The 27,059-nt window shown below is 41.3% G+C and overlaps 1 protein-coding gene across 1 annotated transcript in view; it reads right to left on the reverse strand.

Annotated features, from left to right (window-relative positions):
• MYH15 (myosin heavy chain 15) overlaps positions 1–27,059 on the reverse strand; it is a 205,282-nt gene continuing 178,223 nt past the window's right edge. Inside the window, 9 exon segments of the mRNA XM_082393599.1 lie at positions 1–5,757; positions 6,712–6,804; positions 17,273–17,377; positions 19,139–19,220; positions 19,222–19,297; positions 21,757–21,886; positions 25,623–25,649; positions 25,652–25,828; positions 26,062–26,254. Of these exon segments, the coding sequence (XP_082249725.1) occupies positions 5,521–5,757; positions 6,712–6,804; positions 17,273–17,377; positions 19,139–19,220; positions 19,222–19,297; positions 21,757–21,886; positions 25,623–25,649; positions 25,652–25,828; positions 26,062–26,254 (1,120 nt within the window). The 3' untranslated portion in view covers positions 1–5,520.

Genomic DNA, 27,059 nt, shown 5'->3' on the forward strand with positions numbered 1-27,059 from the left:
TAAAAGGTAATTGAAGTTTTGACTGATTCACACATCATCATGCAGGACTTTTACACAGAAAAAAAGGCAGGAGGGATTGCAGGATAATAGAATGGGAAAAAAAATACACTTAGGCTTTTCCCACTGTAATTAAACATGCTCTGCTTGCTTAAATAAGTGCTTGCTCTTATCATCTCCAACTGTTATTTGTAAAGATGATTTCAAATGGCACTATGCACCAATATACTTATTATTCTGATGGAAACATGGGATTGCATAGGAGTGGAAGGCAATACAGATAAAGAAGAGAAAAGCAGACTATAATTTCTGCCCGGACTCAGACTGCTGACCTTCTACACTTTTCCAGCCACTTCTAGGTTCCTTCAGAACTTATAATTCACTTACGAATTATAGCTTGATTGCATACTTCCTTTTTGCTGCACACCTTTTATTATTTATGAGTTCCATTAATCAGAATAAATAACAGTAAAGAGTGGGGTAAACTTGTTTTTCTACTTGTTAAAATCTCAGGAACATCTAGCAGGAAAATTAAAATTGACTGATAAGACCCAGACTTCATAACTACTTATTTTATAACTGTCTCATGGATCTCTGATTACAGATGCAAACAGTAGCTTAAAGCTCCCTCCTCCCAAAAAAACAAAACAAAACGCTACCGGCATTAAATACTTAAGATAAAAATGGTTATTCTGACATGAACAACAGTGATTTTGAGTCCATTTTTCTTGGTTCTAGGCTCTTTCAGAATATTCATTCATTAAAGGAAGTGAAGACAAGAGTTGACAACACAGCACAAACATGCTTAATATCCAGTGGTCTCATCTTCCCTTTCTTCACTGCGCTTCCAGCAATGGCTTGTCATGACCTGACAATTCTACCATTGCAAAGACTTGTGATACTGGAAAGAGAATAATTACATTCTTTCTCACGACCTAAGAATCATTCATTGACCCCCTATATGCATCAAGATTATAAATGCCTGGATACCAAGGGTTCCAGTTCAGCTTGGAAAAGAACTATCTATCTCATTCATTTACATTCCTTCTGCAATCAGCCCAGGAGGCTACAGTGAGGTTTCCGCCAAGAACTCAGAAGAAATGAACCACTAAGAGATGATTCAAAATCTGATTAACTAATGATGGGTGAGTGGTAGAAGCAGAAGTCACTTTAGTGAAAAGGTGAAAAACCAGAGCCTAGAAAACAAGGCAGTGGATTTGCTAAAGTATTGTATTCCAGTTTTGTATGAATGGTTAATATCAGTTTAATCAACTAGATTTAGTATGATGAGTCTTAGGGACCCCAAAGAGTAAGAATGTCAGTATCTCTAAGACTACCCAGGGTGCAAAGGCCCCTATCAACTCAAGAATTGACATCTCTGGGGTTGGGTTGTACCTTTCAACACCAGGGTTTGCATAGCTGAGTGACCCTAGTTATGAAGATAATTTGATTTACTCTTTTGGCTCAGTTGTCATATTGTTAATCAGATTTCTAATAAATTTAGATTTTCATATAAATTTTTATGCAAGGAGGGAATGGATAATTCAGCTGACTGGATGATCTGTTCTCAATTTTATCATCAATATATAAGAAAGAAAGCCTAACCAGGACTTTTGTTAACTTAGTCAAGTTTTTAACCATATAGTTTACAGGAGAAAACCAATCCTCAATTGTGTATTAATAATACCTGGTCCAATTTTCTTTATCAGCTGGACTTCTTTCACAATCTCCTAGTTTGCACATAGTTCTGTTGACTTCAGGTATTTGCTATAATGTTGTGACCAGTGTTCATCACAAACGGTAAAGTATTAAGGACGCTTAAAGAAAAACTTTAGAAAAGGACGTAAGACACTTGGTGAGGAGAAAGTGCTCAGAATTGCTCTAGTCTACTTACGGTGATGAGGGTGATAAATTTCAAGACCAAAGCCGACACATTGAGGACGGCGGACAAGAAAGATTCTGTGTCCTTCAACGCCGCTGAGTCCCTGAATTAATCTTAGAGCCACCTGTGTGAAGCAGGTTGGATCAGAGAGGCAGACTGCTGAGAACGACAGAATAAGGATTTATTATAGAGATTCAACATCATTATACAACTGTGGGCACTGGTGAAGAAGTCTGTACCAGGCTGTCGCCTCTGCATCTGGTGCTGGGCCTGAGGTCGCTGCCGGTCAGTTGTGCCAGCGGTCAGGAAGGACGGCTGGACACGGACTGAGGATGGACTGGAAATTATAAGAACAAACTGGACCCCATGCGGTCTCTCAGGGCCTCCAAAGTCAACACTGTGAGTGACCTGTAAGATAAGCTGGCGCCCATTGCCATGGAGCTGCACACCTGCCGGGCGAGGATTCTGACAGGAGCTCAGAGAGCTGCGGGTCCACGGAGCTGTGGCCCATCCCAGCTAGCTCACCTTTTCAGCCTGGAGTAATATTTGCCAGCTATCACCAGTGTGCCTGGGGCTATACATTGCCCTTATGAGCATAGAAAGAACCCAGCTGTTCCTTCACTTCTTCCTCTCAAATCTGGTGCGTATTTCTCTTGTGACCAACTTTAATCCAGAACCACACAGGAAATGTACCTCCAGCTTAGCCAAATTGGTACAATACAAAGACAGCATACCAGCTATCACTGATCTGAACATCTTGTGTGGGGTGTTGCTTCGGTATTGCACAAGTGTGTAGCCTACATGGTTGTCCAGCAGGAGGGTTTTACCTATGAGTGCAAAATGCCTAACTATGACTATATGTAAATCACTATAGAATGCTAAGAAAAGCCTGTTGTCTCCCACCATTAGTGGCTAAAAATATAGACTCACGGATGTAGAAAGAAGGCCAGCAGAGTTCACTAACTTCAGTAATAACCGCTCACCAATAGGCCCTAGTCCCCGTGGACCATAACATAGCTCATGTCTTCTGTGAATATTACTCATTAAGAAGCAATATGGACAAAGTATTTTTTTAACATCAGAATTTAAAAGATTCTTGCATCTATTTAATCTTTCATGTGAAATGTTTACTTGCCTCTGAGGATCGAAAAAATCCCCACTACACTTGGAAGCAACAATATTCCCTTTTATTATTTCATTTTCTGATCATCTTGTTTAAACTACTTTTGACACAGCATAAACATGTTTTTTAAAATGTCTGTTTCACAAATGAGTGGATATATCAAAACAGAGACTTATAGATACAGAGAACAAACTAGTGGTCACCAGCAGTGGGAGGAGTAGAGGAAGGGGAAGGGAATTAAGAGGTACAAACTACTAGGTATAAAATAAGTGAGACACAAGGATGCAATGTACAGCACAAGGAATATAACCAACATTTTATAATAACTTTAAATGAATCAAATGTCGAATCACTATGTTGTACACCTGAAACTAATATAACATTGTAAATCAACTATACTTCAGTAAAAAAATTAAGTGTATGTTTCAAATGCAACTTAAGTTTCTGGCCATAAAACAGTACCTCCTTGTACTTCTTCTCCAGCCTCTGTCCTTTATAAACAAGGACTGGTCATTCTTCATGAACCTGAAAAACAGAATATCAGTGTGTTCTGTGAGATTCCTGTGACTTTCGTTAGTGCAACGCATACCAAGAACGAAACCCAGTGCTTTCCAGACGTAAGCAGGGCTTAGCCAACTCTTCATTAGCTTCAAAAGGAGGCAGGGAATTGAGGCAATTATCTGCATGACAGAAAGCAGACACCGGTAATTCACCGCAAGGGTGTGCTCGGTCACTCAATTTTCTGCTCGCCTTGCATTGCCAGTGAAGGCAGCGCCCTCTATAGAAGACCCCATGAGGGAGAGACTAGCCACATCACCAATTTGCTCCACAGACCTGATGCACAGTTCTATCAGAAAACGTTTTCCTTTGGTTTATGACAGTTGAAGGAATTTCAGGCTCTCCTCCTGTGAATGGAAAACAGTTAGTTAGTCATTGCACTGCCAAGGACGATTTTCCTATTCATCTCTGGCCTCTCAGAAGCAATTTCTGCTTCACTCATTTTATTCTTTGTTGGAAATAATCGTGACAAAGTCGAATGCATTACATCTGTTTCCGAGGCCCTTCGACCTCCTGCAGCTGAGTGCAATTGCCGCACGTGTGAAGTATTTCCCTAAACAAATCCATTACATGGGGTTGCTGGGCAGCTTCTGCACAGAAGACCCCAATCTGAGGCCATAACACTTCTCAAACTGAGGCCAGAGTTCAAACCACTTAACTGGACCTCTCCATATAGGCCTTATCCCTGAGACAACTATTTGCTCATCAATAAGAAATTTCTGGAGTCTGCAAACGTCTCATATTTCTCATATCTGGATCCAAATATATTCAATATAAACAACTTTTAGTCTCTTCTTCAAAAAAGATCCTTCGCCCTCCCATAAGGTAGTATTTATTATTGGCTGCCCTATCTGCTTATCTTGCAGGGTTATTAGTAATTCATTTATAATAAATAAGAAAGACCAAGCATGTACCATGTTTTTAAAACTGAAATGACGGTGCCTGTGCTAAGTGCTCTGTAGGCATTCTGTGGAGGTATCCAACCTCCTCTAATTCTCTCCTCCTAAAGCCAGATCGCACTTTAAAACTGTGTTTCTGGGAACAATCTCAATGAGGAAGCTGAGGCTACCCTAACTGCCACAGTATGAAGTTTGTGTCCCCGCCCACAAAATTCATAGGTTGAAATCCTAACCCCCATGGTGATGGTAGTAGGAGATGGGGCCTTTGGGAAGTGATTAGGTCATGAGGGTTGAGTCCTCGTGACTGGGATTAATGCCCTTATGCAAAAAAAGACCCCAGAGAGCTTCTTCCTTCTCTTTCTACCATGGGAGGTTACAGTGGGAAGAGGGCCGTCTACAAGGAAGTGGCCCTCACCAGATACCAAATCTGCCAGCACCATGACCTTGGACTTCCCAGCCTCCAGAACCGTGAGAAATGTTTGTAGTTTGTAAGCCATTCAGTCTCTGGTATTCTGTTATGGCAGCCTGAACAGACTAAGACAATGACCCTGCCAAGCCTACAGTTTAGTGCTCTCTGTCACTCTATCACTTTACCAGGAAAATTAGGGCACTGGCCCCTACTGTTGGATCAGAACTAAAGTTTGGGGGACCAGAGATGTAGACAGTCCCTTTCTCTGTTTTAGGGAAGATAGCTAAAAAGCAGGACTCTTGCATTTGTTCTCATTCATGGCCTCAATTTTAAACGTGTCTGCCTGGGGTCTCCATGTCAATATGATACAAAGTCACATACTTGCCCACAATAGAAGGAGTTCACTTAGAATTTCAAGCAGATCCATCTGTGCTTCTTTAATCATCTTTGCTCCCTGGACTTCTGACAGTTCTACCCACATGAATCTAGGCCCTGGAGCTCGGAGCCTGCACATTAACCTAGAATTAAGCATTTGAGAAGCGTAAATACAATGTGCATCCCACTCAAATCCTTAGCACTTCATACTACCTGGACAAGTAGAGTTAATAAATATAGGAAGATTTTGTCAGAACCTGTTTTTTGATGTAGTTTTTTAAAAGCCTTTAAAGAGAGAAACAAGAAATTTCCATGTGATGACATGAACCTGAAACACAAGTACTTTAAAAGTTAGAGCAGAGCTCAATAGCTGACGTATCTTTTCCCCAAACTCTTTTGCTTTAATCTTGAGCTTATTAACTTGAGATTCGGCTATCTCCGCCCTTTCCTTAGCTTCATTCAACTCATGTTGCTGCTTCTTGTACTTGGAAAGGTATTGACTAGTTTCTGCTTCCTGTAAAAATAAAAAATGAAAAAAAAAAAGGACTCCCTGAGCCTACTGGTCATATTTTTGTTCTGCTCTGACATTAGAAAGTTGAAAAATGTGTGAAAGGAATCTAGACTTCTGAGTATTGAATGGAATATCATATTTTGGTATGATATATATGGATTCAGAGTCCTAGCAGGCACCAGATCCATCTTATAACTGTTGTTCCCTGGACATTTAGAACATGGTCAGCACTTTCCACCAACTGGATGTAGTCCAGCTTTCACAGATTTGGTATGTGATAGATTAACCACAGTTATTTGTTTTGTAATCAGTTTAACATCCTATTCTGGGTAGAGGGAGCTTGTCTTTACAATTATAAGGGTCAACGGGTAATTATTAGACATAGCAGTATTTTAGCCCAAAGCATTTAAATAATCAATTCAAAACCCTTCAAGATATATTATTACTAGGCATAAGCCAATATATATGGTGCTTATCAATTACATTCCATGGAGCTGTGGCTACTAACCAGGGTTGACAAGTACCTTTCAAGAGATGGTAGTTTTGGCCACAGTTATGTCCAGGCGCATCAGGAAAAAGGGCTGTGAGCTGCGTTTATGCTCAAGCAAGGTTTTAGAGTGAGGAAAGCCCTAGGGTGAGGAAGGTCTCAGGGTGATGACCCAACCAAAACTTTTCCATCTTTACATGATACCATGCTCTTATTTGGCTCATTTCTTGCAATGCACATGTTTGGGCATAACCACAAGGTCAAGGTCTGGCTCCCTGGAGGGAAAAGCTGCACAAATTTTAACCACAGGTAATAATTCTAGCGTGAGAAAAAACAGAATGAGCAGACTTTAAGCTGAGCTGGTCCTCTCTGACAAGCTGCTCATCTAGCTTAGGGCCACATATCTCCATTAATCAAAAGTAAATGGCTAGGAAATCCATGAGGCTGCAACTGCCTCAGGTACTTATCACTGCCTCGATTTCCTGCTTATAACTTTGTACGTTTAGCTGAAGATTATCCATCAGAGTCTGCATCCTGCTCATATTTTTCTTATCTTCCTCTGCCTGCAATGTATAGGTATGTATGTGAAGGTGATTTGAAGGATGCAGCAGTATGCATTGGGTATAGCCCCACATGAGGAAATGAGAGCAAGGAAATTTTATTAAACACCAAATTTAGAGCTATGATTTGAAAAATGGGTTTAACTCTACTCATCCCAAGTTCTAAGAAATTAATAAACACAGCTCAGAGTAATGACGGTCATTTCTCCTGATCTACCACAGAACTCCCAGCCTTTGCTAAAATGGAAGTTAAAACCACTAGTTTCAATTTGGTCTTCAGCCCTCCCATCCCAGCCAAGCCACATCTGCCTGTGGTTTCTCAGTGCCCGCCTCCAACACCCCATCAAATCAATTCCTCCCTTGAACTTTCTAGTTGATCCTTGGTTTTGGATAATGGAACTATAGGAAAGTTTAAGTTTTCTGGAATTCTGGTGTGGGCATCAGCAGAGATAGTGAGGAAAATTCCATAAGCTGTGGGAACACTGTTTGGTGTGTTCTCATTGTTTCCATTGCAATCCAGGCTTGGGCTGGAGAAAGAAAATCTAGTGAGGTGGTGTTTCTCAACCATGCTCTGTGAAGCCCTGGGTATTCTGAGGAGAAAGCAGTGGAGAGACAGACAGGTAGGAAGGCTCTGCATGTCACCCCCTTTCCCACACCCTTTTAACTAGAGTATCTCCACTTTGGAGCTGTTGAACTTCCCTGAAGAAGAAAGTATCTTAACTGGTCATGAACATGCTCACCAAGCTCAGGAGAACAATGCATGAACAAAGTGAACATTTCAAAAATGAGAAAATATAAGAAAGTACCCCAAACAGAAATCACAGAGATGAAGAATAGAATAACTGAATTAAAAAATATAATAGAGGCATTCAACAGTAGACTAGATGAAGCAGAAGAAAGGATCAGTGAACTTCAAGACAGGGCAGTGGACTTCATCCCATTAAAGTAGCAAAAAAAAAAGAAAATGAGTAAAGACAGCTTAAGAGACTTATGGAATAACATCAAGTGGACCAGCATTTGCATTATAAGGGTCTCAGAAGGGGAAGAGAGAAAGAAAGGGGCATAAAAGTGATTTGAAAATATAATTGGCTGAAAACTTCCTTAACCTAGGAGGGAAACAGACATCCAGATTCAGGAAGCCAAGAGTTCCCAATGAGAGAAACCCAGAGAGACTCAAACCAAGACTATATTAAATAGTCAAAAGTTAAAGACAAAGAGAGAATCTTAAAAGTAGCAAGAGAAAAACAACTTGTTACATACAAAGGAAACTTCCATAAGAGTATCAGATTTTTCAGCAGAAACTTTCCAGGCCAGAAGAAAGTGGCACAATATATTCAAAGTGCTGAAAGAAAAAAAACTGCCAATTAAGAATTCTCTAATGGCAAAGTTGTCCTTCAGAATTGAAGGACAGATAAACAGTTTTCCAGATAAGCAAAAGCTGAAGTTCAGCTCCACTATACTGGCCATATAAGAAATGTTTAAGGGACTTTAAGCTGAAACAAAAGGGCACTCATGTGTAACAGTAAAGTATAAATCTCACTGATAAAGATAAATATAGGTTAAATTCAGAATAATCTAATATTGTAATGGTGGTAGATAAACACTTATAAATCTACTATGTAGGATTAAGAGACAAAAATGGTAAAAATAACTATACTACAAAAACTTGCTAATGAATATACAAGATAAAAAGATGTAAATTGTGACATCAAAGATATAAAACATAGGTGGGGAGAGAGTAAAACGTAGACCTTTAGAATGCAACAAAACTTAAGTTGTTATCAACTTGAGATAGACTGTTATAAATACAGGTTGTTTTATGTAAGCCTCATGGTAACCACAAAGCAAAGCCCTATAGTAGATACACAAAAGATAAACATAAAGGAATCTAGCGTACCACTACAGAAAATTATCAAAGCACAAATGAAGAGAACAAGAGAAGACAAAAAGAACAAAGGACTTACAAAACAGTCAGAAAACAATTAACAAATGGGCAATAAGTACATACCTATCAATAATTACTTTAAATGTAAATGGGCTAAATTCTCTACTCCACACAGAGTGGCCAAGTGGATTAAAAAACAAGACCTATCTATCTGCTGCCTACAAAAGACTCATTTCAGATATAAGGGCTCACACAGACTGAAAGTGAAGGGATGGAAAAAGATATTCCATGCAAACGAAACCAAAATAAAGGTGGGGTAGTTATACTTATATCAGACAAAGTAGACTTTAAGACAAAGGCTAATAAGAGACAAAAGGGGTCATTATATAATGATAAAGGGGTAAATCTAACAATATGATACAACATTTGTAAATGTTTATGTACCAACATAGGAGTATCCAAATCTATAATACAAATATTTACAGGCCTAAAGGAAGAAATAAACAGCAATTGACATACGGGACTTCAATACTCCACTTTCATCGAAAGATAGATCATGCAGACAGAAAATCATTAAAGAAACATTGGCCTTAAATGACATGTTAGATCAGACGGACTTAGACATATGAAGACCATTTCATTCAAAAGCAACAGAATAAACACTATTCTCAAGCACACATAAAACATTCTCCAGGATACATGATATGTTAGGCCACAAAAAAACTCTTAATAAATTTAAGAGGATGGAAATCATGCTGAGTATCTTTTCTGACCACAATGTATAAAACTAGAAACCAATTACAAGAAAAAAATAATAATTTACAAATATATGGAGATTAAACAACATGCTACTAAACAACCAATGGGACAAAGAAGAAATCAAAAGAGAAATAAAAAATACCTTGAGACAAATGAAAATGAAAATACAACATATGAAAACTTATGAGACTCAGCAAAAGCAGTTCTAAGAGGGAAGTTCGTAGTGATAAATGCCTTTATTTATTTAAGCTGCACCACACGGCATACAAGACCTTAGTTCCCTGACTAGGGATCGAACCTATGCCCCCTGCAGTGGAAGCATGGAATCTTTTTTTTTTTTTTTTTTTTTTTTAACATCTTTATTGGAGTATAATTGCTTTACAATGGTGTGTTAGTTTCTCCTTTATAACAAAGTTTATCAGCTATACCTATACATATATCCCCATATCTCTTCCCTCTTGCATCTCCCTCCCTCTCACCCTCCCTATCCCACCCCTCTAGGTGGTCACAAAGCACCGAGCTGATCTCCCTGTGCTATGCGGCTGCTTCCCACTAGCTATCTATTTTACATTTGGTAGTGTATATACGTCCATGCCACTCTCTCACTTTGTCCCAGCTTACCCTTCCCCCTCCCCATATCCTCAAGTCCATTCTCTAGTAGTTCTGCAACTTTATTCCCGTCTTGCCCCTAGGTTCCTCATGACCATTTTTTTTTTCTTAGATTCCATATGTATGTGTTAGCATACGGTATTTGTTTTTCTCTTTCTGACTTACTTCACTCTGTATGACAGACTCTAGGTCCATCCACCTCACTACAAATAACTCAATTTCATTTCTTTTTATGGCTGAGTAATATTCCATTGTATATATGTGCCACATCTTCTTTATCCATTCATCTGTTGATGGACACTTAGGTTGCTTCCATGTCCTGGCTATTGTAAACAGAGCTGCAATGAACATTGTGGTACATGACTCTTTTTGAATTATGGTTTTCTCAGGGTACATGCCCAGTAGTGGGATTGCTGGGTCATATGGTAGTTCTATTTTTAGTTTTTTAAGGAACCTCCATACTGTTCTCCTTAGTGGCTGTATCAATTTACATTCCCACCAACAGTGCAAGAGGGTTCCCTTTTCTCCACATCCTCTCCAGCATTTGTTGTTTGTAGATTTTTTGATGATGGCCATTCTGACTGGTGTGGGATGATATCTCACTGTAGTTTTGATTTGCATTTCTCTAATGATTAATGATGTTGAGCATTCTTTCATGTGTTTGTTGGCAATCTGTATATCTTCTTTGGAGAAATGTCTATTTAGGTCTTCTGCCCATTTTTGGATTGGGTTGTTTGTTTTTTTGATATTAAGCTGCATGAGCTGGGAAGCATGGAATCTTAACCACTGGACTGCCAGGGAAGTCCCAATGCCTACATTTGGAAACAAGAAAAACCTCAAACAACCAACCTAATTTTACACCTCAAGGAACTAGAAAAAGAAGAGCAAATGAAGCCCAAAGTTAATAGAAGGAAGGAAGTAACAAAAATCAAGGTGGAAATAAACAGAGACTAAAAAAAAAACAGTAGAAAAGATCAATGAAGCTAAGAGCTGTTTTTTAAGATAAACAAAATTGACAAGCCCTTAACTAGACTCACCAAGAAAAAAAGAGAGAGGACTCAAATAAAATCAGACATGAAAGATGTTATAACTGATACCATAGAAATACAAAAGATCATAAGAGACTACTAGGAACAATTATGTACCAACAGTTTGGACAACCTAGAAGAAATGGATAAATTCTACAACATACAACCTACCATGACTGAATCATGAAGAAATGGAAAATCTGAACAGACCAATTGCTAGTTAGGTCATTAAATCAGTAATCAATAACCTCCCAACATAAAAAGTCCAGGACCAGACAGCTTCACTGGTGAATTCTACCAAACATTTAAAGAAGAATACCAATCTTTTCTAAACTATACCAAAAAAAGAAGAGTAGGGAACACTTCCAAACTCATTTTCTGAGGTCAGGATTACCCTGATACCAAAACTGGAAGAGGACATCATGAAAAAAGAAAACTATAGGCCAATATCCCTGATGCATATAGATGCAAAAATCCCCCAAAAATATTAGCAAACTGTATTCAACAATACATTAAAAGAATCATACACCATGATCAAGTAGGATTTGTTCCAGTGATGCAAGGATGGTTCAATATCTGCAAACCAATCAATGTGATACACCACATTAACAAAATGAAGGGTAAAAATCATATGATCATCTCAAAAATGTCAGCAAAAAATATTTGACAAAATTTAACATTCATTTATGATAAAACCTCTAAACAAAGTAGATATAGAGGGAAAATACCTCAGCATAGTAAAGGTCATATATGACAAACCCAAACCTGTCATAATACTCAGTGAAGAAAAACTGAAAGCTTTCCCTCTCAGATCAGGAACAAGACAGGGGTGTCCATTCTTGCCGCTTTTATTCAACATAGTACTGGAAGTCCCAGCCAGAGCAATTGGGCAAGAAAAAGAGATAAAAGGCAACCACATTGGAAAGGAAGAAGTAAAAGTCTCTCTATTTACAGATGACATGATATTTTACATAGAAAACCCTAAAGACGTCAATACAACTGTTAGAACTAATAAAAGGATTCAGTAAATTTGCAGGATACAAAATCATTATACAAAAATCAGTTGTGTTTCTGTACACTAATACGAACTATCACAAAGAGAAATTAAGAAAACAATACCATTTATAATTTCAACAAAAAGAATAAAATACTTAGGAATAAATTTAACCGAGGGGAGTGAAAGATTTGCACACTGAAAACTATAAGACATTAATGAAAGAAACTGAAGAAGACACAAATAAGTGGAAAGATATTCTGTGCTCATGGATTGAAAGAATTAGTGTTAAAATATCCATACTACCCAAAGCAATCTACAAAGTCAATGCAATCACTACCATAATTCCAATGGCACTTTTCACAGAAATAGAATGGAACCACAAAAGACCCCGAATAGCCAAAGCAATCTTGGGAAAGAAGAACAAAGCTGAAGGCATCATGCTCCCTGATTTCAATTTCAAACATATTATGAAGGTATAGTAATTGAAACAGTATGGTATTGGAATAAAAACAGACATGTAGATCAACTGAACAGAATAGAGAGCCCAGAAATACTCATATATACATGGGCAATTTATGACAAATGAGCCAGGAATATATAATGGGGAAAAGACAGCCACCTCTTCAATAAACGGTGTTGGGAAAATTGGACAGCCATATGCAAAGGAATGAAATTTGACCATTATCTTACACCATACATAAAAATGAACTCAAAATGGATACAAATTTGAATCTAAGACCTGGAATCATAAGACTCCTAGAAGAAAACATAGAGGGTAAGCTCCATGACAATGGTCTTGACAAGGATTTTTTTTTATTTGATGCCTAAAGCAAAAGTAATAGAAGCAAAACTAAACAAGTGGGACTACTTCAAACTTTAAAACTTCTATACAGCAAAGGAAACTATCAACAAAATGAAAAGGCAACCTGTGGAATGGGAGAAAATATTTTCACATCATATATCTGAGAAGAGGTTAATATCTAAAAAAATAAAGAACTTATACAACTGAATATCAAAAAAATTAAAAACCTGATTAAAAATGGATAGATGATCTGAATAGACAATTTTCCAAAGAAAACATACAAATGGCCAACAGGTACATCAAAAGGTACTCAATGTCACTAATCATCAGAGAAATGCAAATCAAGACCACAATGAGATATCATCTCACACTAGTTAGAACGCCTAACATCAAAAAAATAAGAAATAACAACTGTTGGTGAGAATGTGAAGAAAAGGAGTCCTTGTACACTCTTGGTAGGAATGCAAATTGGTATAGCCACTATGAAAAGTAGTATGGAGTTTCCTCAGAAAATTAAAAATAGAACTACCATATGATCCAACAATTCCTCTTGTAGGTATTTATCTGCAGGAAATGAAATCACTATCTCAAAAAGATATCTTCACCCCCATGTTCATGGCAACAGTATTTACAGTAGCCAAAATACAGAAGCAATCTAAGTATCCATCAACAGATGAACGGAAAAAGAAGATGTGCTGTGTGTACACACACACACACACACACACACACACACACTGGAATATTACTCAGCCATAAAAAAGACGGAAATCCTGCCATTTGTGACAACATGGATGGATCTTGAGGGCATTATAATAGGTGAAATAAATCAGTCAGAGAAAGACAATATATTATCTCATCTATATGTGGAATCTAAAAAACTGAATTCACATAAACAGAGAACGGATTAGAGGCTGCCAGAGGGGGGTGATTGGGGGTGGGGGAAATGGGTGAATGTGGTCAAAAGGTACAAACTTCTAGTTATAGGATGAATAAGTCCTGGGAATGTAATATAGAGCATGGTGACTATAGTTAACAATGCTGTATTGTATATTTGAAAGTTGCTAAGAGAATAGATCTTAAGAGTTCTCATCACAAGAAAAAAAAATTTGCAGCTATGTGGGGTGATGGGTGTTAAGTAAACTTGTTGTAATAATCATATTGCAATGTAAACATATATCAAATCATTAAGTTGTATACCCCAAACTGATACAATGTTATCTGATATATATATATATATATATATATATGAAGGAAGGGAGGGAGGAAGGAGAGTTTGAATTAACCAACTCTTTGTGTTGCCTAGAGCACTCCTCTCCCACTCCCACCTTAAAGTACAATCTGACAGTAGATAATTAATTACTATTTTTAAACTTCCTAAGGCAGGGGCCGATATATAAGAAATCACCTGACTGGGGAAATGAGATGTCTACTTTATAAATAAAATCCCTCTTTGTTTTCATCTGCCTAGCTCTCTACCTCTCAGGTTTAAGAAACTTGAAGACTCATAGAATTATGTGGTCATAGGGAATTCCAAACCCAATAGAGGTTTAACTGCTTAAAACCAATTTACTCAGGTGAGTAAATTTCCTGTGTGGTAAAGGAGGCCACACAGGAGAAAACTGAAAAAGGCTAGGTGGCTGGTGATATTGATGTTCCCCCCACATGGGGAGGCAAAGCCTTTGTTAGGTTTAGGTTCACATCTCAGCTCCCTCCAAGGCATTAAGTAACTGTGGTTGCCATGGTTGTGCAGGGCTCAGATTTCCCTTCAAGAAAACAACCTGCCATTCAGCTGTGAGGAGTGCAGGTACCTGAAACCCTCCAACTGCAGTGCCTTTGGGATCTGCTGTAGCATTTATACTGAGATCACACACTCCCCAAGCAGCCCCCAGCTGATAGTGGGGCACAGCCAAGTTACCCGGATCTGGCTTTTTTTGCCCAGCATGGGACTTCTTACAGCAATCTATGTGCTGGAGACTTGCCCAGAGCCGCATTGCAACCAGAGGCTCCTTCTATCCCATCCTCCTTCCTTCACCCTTTCCTTTCACAGGTGTCAGACTCGCAAGGTGCTCTGAAAGCTTTCTCTGCCTCAGCCTGCTTGCTCTCCCCTTTATCTTTCCCAGGTGTTACCGCCAATAAATCTCTTGTACTTTAACTCCATCCTGGCATCTGGTTCCTGGAGAACACACCCAAGACTAAATTTTGTTTTCTCATCCCTAGAAATGAAGATACTATATCCATATTTAGATTGGTAAGGATTAAATAACATCTACACAGAGATCCCTGAATATAGGAAGCAGACAAAGGTAACATGGAGCAGGTGCATGGAGAGGTGGGAGGAGGGGAGGAAAACTGTCTTTACCTTCTATAACGAGTATAGGTTCCTAATCCTATGTCCTGCTTTATAGCGTACATTTTTAGACACTGGAGAGAGGAAAATAGGATGAATTTCTAGACACTAGAGGGACATATTGGGGAAGATATAATGCTCAGTGGGGACTGGCCATAGAACTATTGTGGATGGGGTGACACTTGATTCCCTTTTCCAATACAGTATGATCTTACTGGAGGATTTTTCCTAAGAAAGGAAAACCATATTTATGTCCCTTTCAAAATGACATTTCATAATGGCATCTACAATGTACTATCACAAAACATCCTGCCTCATAGTCCTGATGGTTATTTTGATGTTAAAGGAGAACAGATTGAGTTGACTCGACATCTACCTTGAATATTTCAAAACCAGGCATTGATATCAAAGAACGTGGAGAGCTCTCTAATGTCTCTTTAAACTGACAGGGTCTAGCCTGTTATCTTGCGTAAAAAGGTACTCAATAGGTATTATCTGACTTGATGGCAGAAAATCATTGCATAATTGAATAGATATACTCTAAGCATTGGGCAGACACTTGGAAGAAATTAAGAAATACACCACCATACTAGTACAAGAGAAACACTAAGATTATTGCTACCAAGAAACAAAGATAAAAATACAATAGAATAAGATTGTATTCCTTGGGACAACAGAAACCAAAGAAAGTATAGCTTTGGTGTATTGTTGTATGACGAACCTGTTTACAGAAGAAAACTGTAAGAATAATCCATAGGAAAATAGAAAGAAAAAGCCAGACATAATTAACAAGCAGCATTTTGCTTCCTCATGTTTTCTTATCCTTGCTCAAAAAAAGAGTAGAATAGCACACCTTTCACGTTCCCCAGGTGTTTACTTCCTCAGTCACACATGCCATGGGCGCATTCCCCAGTGTCAGACTAACTCGCCTTAGGAAAGAACCACTTATTCAGCAAAGAAGAACTGTGCAAATGGCTCATTTCATTTAGTTAGCCATCTTAATTAATTCATCTTAATTAGCCCAAGATGATGCTTCTGAAGCGTTCTGCTTTCTTATCGACACTATCCCTCCTACTGCAAGGAAGGCAGACTTTGATGTCTTTGACACCAACTCAACCTCAGGGACCAGCATCATCACCAGCAGATCTCACGTGAGTGCTCTCCAAGTTGCTGTAAAGCGGGCGCCTAGGACGAGTTTGCCTTTTCATTGGAACAAGCTGTACTGTGCAGCGGAGAGGGCTAGAAAGTGACCTCTGGCATCTGTGTTTAACAACTGAAACACGTGCACTTACTCTGTGCCAGGAAGGTGCTGGGCCCAGAGTGGTGAGCAAGACTGTGCTTCTGCTACTGTGGAATCTCTGGTCTTCTCCACGGGAAGAAAGGCTAGAAAATGAAAACACAAGTGAAGGAGTACGTTGCTACTTTGGCAATACATTAGTTACTGGTAAGAAGTCTGCCTACCTCTTTTCAGTTATTTGCTTAGACCAAGGCTAGTTCACAGGGAAACAGTCAGAAAGCTGTGGGGGCCTCTCAGCATTTGCTGTGTTTCCACCTGGCACCAGCACCAGATAGAGTCCTCGGTGGCCTGGAATGTTCATGCGGCCAGAAAACAAGAGTGGAAATGTCCCCTGCTCCAATTTAGCTAGCGTCCCATGCAACCTGCTGGCTGAGTCTCCCCCCCTTTCCCTGTCTCTGCCAGTCACTTCATTTACACATTGTTCTCACTCAGCCTCTCACAGGAAGACATCTTTCTGAAAGTGCTGCAGACATTATGTGTGAAGAAACAAGGACAGTATAAATAGCTTTTCACTTCTAATTGCAACTTGCTGCTCACATTTTGCTTCCTGAGAGCTCTGAAAAGAGACTATCCCAAACCAACAATAGCACAGGAGCCCTGGAAGGGCAGGTTGATGTCTCCCGCTGAAGGAGAGCAAAGATGGAGAGAGAGCTACAGGAGACCTAGGGGGTCGTTTCAGACCTGAAGGAGCACATCTGCCCAGGGTAGAGCTCAGCCGGGCAAACAGGGAGTGGCTTCCTGGAGTAGCTGGTGGGTCAGCTCTTTGATGCATCGCTCAAGCCTGCGGGCTCCCCTCTGGGCCTCTGCGTTGCGTCGGACTTCGCTTTCCAGTTCAACGTCCAGTTCACAGACCTGCAAGCAAACCACGGTCTCAGATGACAGGCGGGCAGCCAGCAAGCCAGGAGGGCATTGCATGTGCCTGCTGGCACGATCATTTGAAATAGTGACACCATCAGGGAAGACGGGTGCGCTCTCATTCTGGCAGTGGTGAAACAGGGCAAACTCTGGGAAAACCGCCTCGCCAAAAGTGAGCTGGTTGAACTATGTGAGCTCATAAAAGGGCTGTTTAGACTCAAGGATGTGAAAGGCTAATCCATGCAGAGGTGATAAACTTCCCCTCTTGGATTACAAAATTACACGCACGTGTGTATTACGAATGTACGTAAATATATAGAGAGAATAAGCTATATATAGCACTCTTTAAGGATTCAGCCAATGTACTGCCTCATCTTAAGCTTCTTTCTCCATGTTAAGCTCTGACTCTCTAAAGAAATCAGATTCTGAGTTTTTGTCACACATATGTCACCCACAGCCCCATAGCCCTGCTTTGTGGGAGAGCTGTAGTACAGATGAACAGAGTTATACAACCAAGGTTAACATAATATTCATTCAACAAATATTTGGTGCCTACTATGCACCAGACACCAGGGCCAGGGATGCAGCAGGGAACAAAACAGACAAAAATCTCTCCCCTCTATAAGCATCCATTCTAAGGAAGGGAAACACACAAACGAAACAAAGTAAAATACAGACTATGTTAGATGGTGATAAGTGGTATGGAGAGAAATAAAGCAGCACACGGGGTAGGGGGTTGAAGGGGGAGGGTGTGTTTCATGTGATTTTGCAATCACACCAACTACACAAGTTGCATTCAGAAGGTCTAGCTTTTATCTCTGTGTTCTCCTCCTATGAGTAATTGTTTTTATTAGTCCTTGTTTTATTCTGTCACCAATTCTTTTTGAAAATACAAGCAAATGTGTACATGTTTTCATGTTTCCCCTGTTTCTTGCACAGAAGTTTGTATACTCTCAACATTGCCTGTACCTTTTATCATCATTATACCACTAGCCATGATCTCCAGGACATTACAGAGCTCTTCCTCACTCCTTTTTAATTAGTGTGATTATATGGATGTACCATCAATGTGCATTGGTATTCCATTATACGGATATACCATAAATGTGCAAAGGCAATACTTTATTTTTCAGAGGCCCTTCTGAACCATGAAATCCCACTCAAATATTCTTTCCATCCTTATAGCATTTGTCACATGACCTATACGTTGTCACTGAAATAGATTCAATAATTTTAAAAATCCTATTTTCAAGCTAGGTCTTCCTATTTATTTTTGAGCTCCCTGAAGGCAGGTACTACATCATTTCTGTCAGGCCTTTTACTATATTTTCACTAAGTCTGTTTTGATCCTTGATTTAGTTATTTCCCTCCCCTTTGTCTGGCTGTTAGGAAACGCGCATTCTCCACAGAGGAAATAACAGGAGCAAAGGCACAGAAGCAAGACTGCGAGGGTGTGTTTGGAAACAGCTGGTCTCCCTGGCTGTGGGGAGCCCTAGAGCTGGGGCGGGTGAGTGGGAGGAACTGCATTCTCACTTAGCAGGATGGCGGATTTCACCCAGTCCAAGAAAAGTCCTATTTAGTGGCCCAAAGTCAAGAAGAAGGAAAGAATATACTGAGATCTGACACCGTCAAAGATCTGAACATGTTACAAGCAAAAGTGAGGAGGGAGGTAGGGGCTATCTGGTGTGACATTACAGGACAATAAGGCTTCGAATTGGGAGTTGTCAAGACCCCATGATTATGCAGGCAAACTCCTACCCTGGATTCTAGTTTCTGGCTTTGCTTTCTATTCCCTATCATGGCGGTCTCCTCAGCGTCACCCAGTCTTTCCTGTAAGTCTTTGCTCCATGTTCTTTCTCATCCTCTCCACGTGGGCATTGGCATCTTGCTCCTTCTTCAGTTCTTCTGACATGTTTGCTACCTAGAAAAGAAGGAAAGGGACTGAGACAATCCAGCAGCCAATCAAGCTTAACATTTCTACCCACAGTCTTCCGTTCCTGATGTGACTAGGTGCCATGCCTTGCCTCTGTGTGCTTAATCTCTTCCCACCATGCTCTCCCTAACCTCTGTGGCCCTCGAGTTTGTTAACCATAAGGCAATCAAGATAGCAGCAGCTACTGGAGATTAGGGTGAGGGGTGGTGGAAACAGACCAGAGATAAAACACCATGTGAACATTATTATACAACACCTGTATTGAAAGAAAGATGACCAACTGAAGGCAGAGCTTTTAACTGAGTGAAGCACCAGGACACGTCCTGTAACATCATGCACCAGGAAAAGTGTGCAGTGCCTATGAGAACCTTTTTCACGTCTCACTTCTATAATTCTGTGATTCGCAACTGCAAACAAATTTAGGCTCCAGGGATTTGGTAGCAACTGAGGCTCTCAGTGCCAATAATCTGGCACAAGGAGGGTTAATTCTTGTGAAGCCCACTCTTGGCTTTGGCTATGTATACTAAGGGCTTGGGGTCTCGCTGCAAATATTAAGAACTGTTTCATGACTCTCTCAGTGCCTTTAATGTAAGGACACTGCCCTCCCAGACAAAGTTTCTCTGTCTATCAGGTTACCAACCATCTGTATAATTTAAGTGTGAGACGTCTGTGTAGACGGTGAGGGCAAAGAATGAATGACGGAGGTAACTGGGTTCTGCTATGTGGGGTTGGAACTCACAGCTGAACTATTGGAGAATTAAAGCGAGGAAAGAGGTAGTGAGTTCATTTTTCAACATTGTCAAGGAAATCTTATAAAGGTGAGGTTATGCAGATAGAGTCTTCCTAATGTGTTGACTGCATATACCTACCAAGCAGGAGTAAAAGCTCTTTTTATTCCTTTCTATCTATGTGGATTTTCATAAATGTTAAGCATATTATTTTTTCCTTGGCCAAACGCTTTTAAGCTTTTCACACACCTCTTTTGCATCAGAAAGTGTCTGCTTTGATACAAAATGGCTGAGGGCTAAGCATGCTTCCCCATTCTTCTGGATTCTACAGTGACCTGGTAGCTAGGATTTGGTACAAAAGTTTTGTTTAGCTCCCCAAATGCGAAATAACTCAGTAAGCTTTTCCCTCCTTTTGAATTTTAAAATGACTAATGTAAAATCTAATTGAATATCTTGTCTCGATTCCCATATACATTCTAGCAAGAGGATCAGTTTTCATTCACAGGGCGAGGTCAGGGCTGCTGCATGTGTTTGTGTGTCTGATGGACTATACAGAACCACCTGATGGGGATGGGGTGGGTGGAGGCTGAAATCAAGCCCAAGCTCTGCTCAGCAAGCACTGGGACTTGCAAGGCTGGGTGCTTCACACACAGACTTCTCCTCACCTCCCTCCTCCACGACATTTTTTTATTTTTTATTTTGCTGAGTATTGCCTTCTGGTTGCCATGCCTTTTGAGAGAAGTCTGCATCTACCCACAGTGGGGGTCCAGCGGGTGTCTTTTTCCAGTTCCCACAAAGGTACAGTCAAGGCTGGCAGCCAACCCTGAGCTTAGTCTCATTCAGGAAAAGCACCACTATCAACAATTTTAAACTTGCAGATAAAGAAGGTACACCAATCCTGAAGCCCTTCTTCACCAACCTGACTCTGTTACTGAAGCAATAGTATGGGCTGTAAAAAATAAGTGAAATAGGGACTTCCCTGGTGGCGCAGTGGTTAAGAATCTGCCTGCCAATGCAGGGGACATGGGTTCAAGCCCTGGTCCGGGAAGATCCCACATGCCGTGGAGCAACTAAGCCCATGCGCCACAACAGCTGAGCCTGTGCTCTGCAGCCCATGAGCCACAACTACTGAAGCTTGCATGCCTAGAACCCGTGCTCTGCAACAAGAGAAGCCATTGCAATGAGAAGCCCGCGCACCGCAATGAAGAGCAGCCCCCGCCCGCCACAACTAGAGAAAGCCCGCGCGCAGCAACGAAGACCCAACGCAGCCAAATATAAATAAATAATAAATAAATAAAAAATTTAAAAAAATAAGTGAAATAAGCATTCTTTGCAGATCATCATCATAAAGCTATTACAGACCCTAGGAAAAATAGCTATGGGTAAGGAAACACAAGAAGAATTGTTTCTAGACACTAGATATATTGATTCACAAGTGGAAAGTGGATTAACTTTTTAAAAAATCTCTTGCTTTCATAAGATTTTGCTTATGGCAATTCAGCTGCTCCTTTTCATTGTGTGGACAGAGTGGAAGGGAGGAGCCAACTGGCCTAATTTTTCAAAATGGGGACAGAGGCAGAGGGGTCAGCTGACCTCCCCCTAGCCATATGGAGAATCAATGGAATCCTTTTTGTCTGCAGCTTTGCCCCTGCCCCTTGGCTACTGCTCCCATCAACTCTGGAAGACAGGAGCAAGCAGGCAGTCAATGGACCCACCTCGGTGGGTAGCTGCCTTCTTGGACTTCTCTTCTGCATTTTGACACCCTTGCATCGTCTCTTCAGCTTCCTTCTGCATCCTGGCAACACCAACCTCCAGTTTCTTCTTCTGGCTGAGGAGACTCGTGCTCTAAGGAAAAGTGGCATCCTCATTAGGCAAGTTGAGATCAGTGGTGCAAACGCAAGCTGGTGTGTTCAGGACATGCAATGCGAGGGGCTCTGGCCGGGAGGCTGTTTTCCTCTCGTCAGCCATGCTCATGAAGCAATACTTCCAGGCCCAGGAGACCACGTTAGACTTGAATGCAAGGGATTTCATCCATTAGAGGCTTAGTACTGGAGAGATGACAGCCTGAGTCAGAAAGGAGAAATGGACCCAGACAACCTACAAGCCCCAAACATGTGTTTGGTTTTCAGCTGGTTGAGGGATGTGTTTTTCTGCCTTTTGCTCTTTGATGGGGAAGAAGCAAGTGTCCTAGAGCAGAAGTCAGTGTCAAAAGCAGACATGTGGAAAGCAGGGGTTTGGGTAATAAAAATCAGTTTCCTGCATGCTGCTCCAGGGGAAGAAAATCTTCCTCATTATCTACCTCTGCTTCTATTAATTTTGCAGTGAGGGGGTGGGAAAAGCAATTTAGATGAGCCTCATCCCCCAGGCCTGAGAAACCTCCATTACGCTGGAGGATTATTTGTGTTCTTTGGCTGATGCTGCCCTAATTCTTTCCTTCCTGGGTTGTGACATTAGAGGCTGAAACTCCTTTTTGGTCTGTGTTTGTAGCACAGTTTTTCTGAGGGTGTGAACTCTTAGCATAGAGAATGTATTTAAAAGGCATAGCCTTCCTATTTTTAATTTCTCTTCTGTTCATTCACTTTTCCTCTAGCTAGTGCCTCTCTCAGTGGCAAGATTAAGCCTTTGGAAATAGGAAGAAAGATATTCCAGCCTCACAGGTTCTACCCTACTTCCTTGATGGCGTGAAGCATCTTCATCAAGGTTGCTACCCTCTGTCCTTATGGAGAGCCAGGCTCTGTGTGCCTCAGGCCTCCCACTGCCGTGGGTGTGGCCTGGAGCGATGAGGGTATTTCCAGGAGTATGTTGGGATGCTCACTGCACAGAACTCCATAGAAACTCTTTCTTTGTAAAGAAAGGTACAATATAAATGGTGATTCGTTTATACATAGAATCATTTAAAATCTGTTGGGGAGTTGATAGTTAAAATCTTTTCAAGCTGAATGATTGGTTCCGTTTGGGAAGCAGGGGGTGAGGGAGTACTGTACAGAAGAGCAATCTAGATTGTCACAGCTCAGGTTTGAAAAAGGACACATGTAATTAGACAAGGATAAGTTTGGCCTCATATGTTTGCTCTAGGCTAGAAGTCTGGGGATGCAGAAGGTTCTAGAAAATACTCATTGTATGTCAATCAGAAGATTGACGGTGTTCCAGTAATTGCAAGGGGGCCACCAATGGCTAAGGTGGGGGAGAAGTCCTTTGTGAGCAATACGTCACCTAGACCAGAGCTGCTCAAGGGGTAGTTTCTGCACTGACAGCATCACCTGAAAACTCATTTGATTCCTCCTGCTGCAGAGATTCTGATTCAGTGGGTCTGGGGTGAGGCCTGAGAATGTGCATTTTTGTGTTAGTTTCTCTTATACACGTAAAGTTTCAGAAACTCTGCTCTGGAGATCAGGTCTATTACCTAATTTTCTTTCTTTTTTTTCAAATCTATCTCCTCCTCTCTATGTCTGCTTTTGCTCTGGTTGATGTCCTTATCTCTCTCTAGGCTAGTGGTTTTTCATCATATTGGGATCCACTGGTATATCATCAGTTATAACATGCATGGCAAATAATTTGTTACCAATAGATACTAAGTACTACAGAGAGTGAATGATTTACTTTTTAAAAATTCAATATTCTACTTTATAAGATTCCCATTCATTGTATTTAGTTAAGTTTTCTTGAGAGATAAAGAAAATATTGAAGTAAGTTAGCCTGTTGGGAATTATGCATAACGTATAGCCTATTTGTTTTATACCACATGGTATCCTAATAGGATCGTGTCATGCACATGGGCACAAACTGTAGGCACAAACTAAATGCAGTGCCTTCCAGCAGGTACATCTTTGGTTTATATTAACACTTCCTTTTATCCAGTGTTTCTCAGTGGGGTCACAGTTGGCATTCTGGGAGGGGCAATTCTTTGGGATGTTGAATTATCCTGTATCTTGCAGGAGCATTAGTATCTTTGGACCTTGCCCACTAAATGTCAGTGGTACTTCCCAGTCTCTGTGGCAACCAAAATGATCCCACAGATGTTTCTAAATATCTCAGAGCATGGCACATCTGCCCCTAGTTGCATTAATCCATCCTTCACAACAATCACCAGAGTAAACTTCCTAAAATGCATATCTAATAACTTCCTTCCCAGTTACTCACAATTCTTCAGCAGACCCCCATTAGCTGCATGATAGAATTCAAACTCCATCAGTCTCAAAATCAAGATCCCTGGTGACCTGGCTCTACCCGCCTCTCCCTTAGCATCAATTCTGCTGATCTCTCCTACCCCCTACCGTATGCTATAGTAAGTATTTCAATTTTCCTTAACATCCTAAATTCCCTCTTTTCCCCATGCCTCTGCCCTTGACTTTTCTCTCTACTTGGCTGACTTCTTCCAGGTCCTTCACGACTCAGATTAAGCATACTGTGCATCTACCTAAGTCTAGGATCGTCAGGGAAGGCTTTCTGTACGGGTGTGCTTGCTTTATCACTACAACCCCAGCAGTGCACTGCAGTTTGGTAACTTAGATCTCCACCTTTTTAGGACGATGGAGATATTTTGCATCTGTCTATACCATGCATACCTGTTCAGCTTATGGTGGGTGCCCTAAAAATGTTTGTCGAGCTTTTGTCCTAGCCACTATGGCTTCTCCTGATTCCATGAGAACGGCAACGATTTAAGAACTCTTGCTTTGTGTCACTTACATAACCTTCCATGAGAAGCCAGAGTCCTGACAGATCATCCTATCTGTCAGCAGCCACTCAGAATTGTTTGAAATCTCCTGGCTCTGAGGCAGGAGCATTTTTTTTTTTTCGAATCCTGGGATGCTCAGGGAATGCATGGCTTAGCGGGAACAGGAGAAGCAGGCAAATGATTCTGGAACACTAGCGAATGTTCCTCTCTCTCTCCCCAGCCTCCTAGCTATGAGTGCCCTGACAGTTCATTCTTCTGGCAGGGCTTAGTGTTTTGGGTCAAATTGTGTCCCTCCCCCCAAAAACATATGTTGAAGTCCTAACCCCCAATCCTCGGAATGTGACCTTACTTGGAAATAGGGTCTTTAGAGAGGTAGTCGAGTTAAAATGAGGTCATTAGAGTGGGTCCAAATCTAATATGACTGATGTCCTCATAAAAATTTGGAAATTTGGACAATGACAGATACAGAGGGAAGATGATGTTAAAGACACAGAGAAAATGCCATGTGAAGGAGGTGAATTGGAGTGACGCATCTATAAGCTAAGGAACACCAATGACTGCCAACAAACCACCAGAAGCTGGGAAAATGCAAGGAAGGACTCCCTGCAAGATTCAGAGGGTGCACGACCCTGCCAATGCCTTGATTTCAGACTTCTAGCCTTTAGAACTGTGAGCGATTACATTTCTGTAATCAGTTTGGGAACTTGGCTGCTGCAGCCCTAGGGAACCAATGCATTTGGGGATGAATGAAGGGCGAGACCTCCACTCTGCTGCCTAAGGCTCTCCCTGCCTCACCGGCCACCTGCAAGGCTCCACGTGGCAACCACGTACCGTCCTAGGCCAACCGGTGTGGATCCATTGCCTCCCACCAGCTGACGTGGCTAATGGCGAGTTTACGGGCCCCACCTGGGCGTGGAAAAGCTTGATTTCTTTCCTGTGGCTTTCAGGAGCTCTTCCTCCGCCAGCCTGCGCCCGCGTTCTGTCTGCTCATGCGAGGCCCTCAGCTCCTCGAGTTCAGCCTGGAGAAGAGCATTGCGCCGCTCGGCCACCGCCAAACGCTCCTTCAGCGCACTGTTTAGGAGTGTGCTGTCCTCCAGCTGCGCCCGAAGGTCCTGCGAGAGAAAACACACGCCGGGGACACGGATCCTGGGCAGTTCAGCGGGACCTGCGCTTACGCATGCGCGCTCTGAACAAGCCCCGCCGATTCAACGTTAGGCATCTTCCCGCTCTCCTGAAGGATTAGATTTGTTGTCCTGACGTTTATTGCTCAACACAACCTGCCGCTTGGTTTGCTCCCATAAGCAGAGACATCCCTGCCTCACCCCTGCATTACAATTGAAAATACCTTGATCTGGATCTGAAGCTGGCCCAGGGATTTGGTTGCCCCTGACACCTGCCGGTTGACACAGCTGAGCTGGAGTTCCGTCCCAGTGAGGTCCGCTTCCATGTTCCTCTTCAGCCCGGTGCCCTCAATTCTGCTCCGAGCTTCAGAATCCAGGCCCGACTGCAGGGAGTCAATAGCACACTGCTGCTGCCTCCTAATTTTAGAATAACATTCAGGGGAAAAATCATGCACCCAAATTAAGAAAGGTTACCTGCTGTGTACACACAACTGTTTAGGAATCAGAAAAAATTAAAATTCAAGAAAAATTCTGTGTAATTAACAAAATGAGTCTAAAGGGTCTTCATTTGGAAACCATGGAGATGGAAGGGTTAGGTCAGTGAGCATTTGTCCATCATAACAGACTAAGATTCCCGGACCAACTTCCCGGAAAAATCAAGAAAAGCACCAGAATCTTTTTGAGGTTCCTGTGGGGCAGCCTTTGCCTTATCTAAGACCCCCCTCCAGGACGGTCTAGATTCCCTAGAGTGGCTAAGGGTGAAGGAAGGATGCACTTTCAGACAGGCATAATATTTAAATACTTTCAACAGTGAAACATGCCTGAACACGGCAAGAAAGAGCCACCCAGGTTGGAATAAGTCCTGATCGCCAGCAATCCTGCTCTAACAGCCTGTGACACCAAATTCCCCTAGAATAGCATGGTTATCTTTCTCCAGGAGTTTGGGAGTACAACCAAGGATAGGCTGAGAAAACCAACTGCTGTGTGATATTGAATTACTTCAATATGCCTTTATAACAATGAAAGGTCCATGCTGAAATCATTTTTGCAAAGTGACAGAAGCTTACACAATAGATGTGTGTTCAGAGAGACAATGAAAAACTGTGGGGAACCCATGGCAATCATTTCCTAGCACTCTTGCAGTAAGTCTGGGACCATGTGACTGAATTCTGACTAACGGACTATGGGCAGAAGTGTTTCCAAGCCTCACACATACAGCCTT

Source organism: Balaenoptera borealis, assembly GCF_965194805.1.
Source record: "Balaenoptera borealis genome assembly, chromosome: 5".
Taxonomy (NCBI): domain Eukaryota; kingdom Metazoa; phylum Chordata; class Mammalia; order Artiodactyla; family Balaenopteridae; genus Balaenoptera; species Balaenoptera borealis.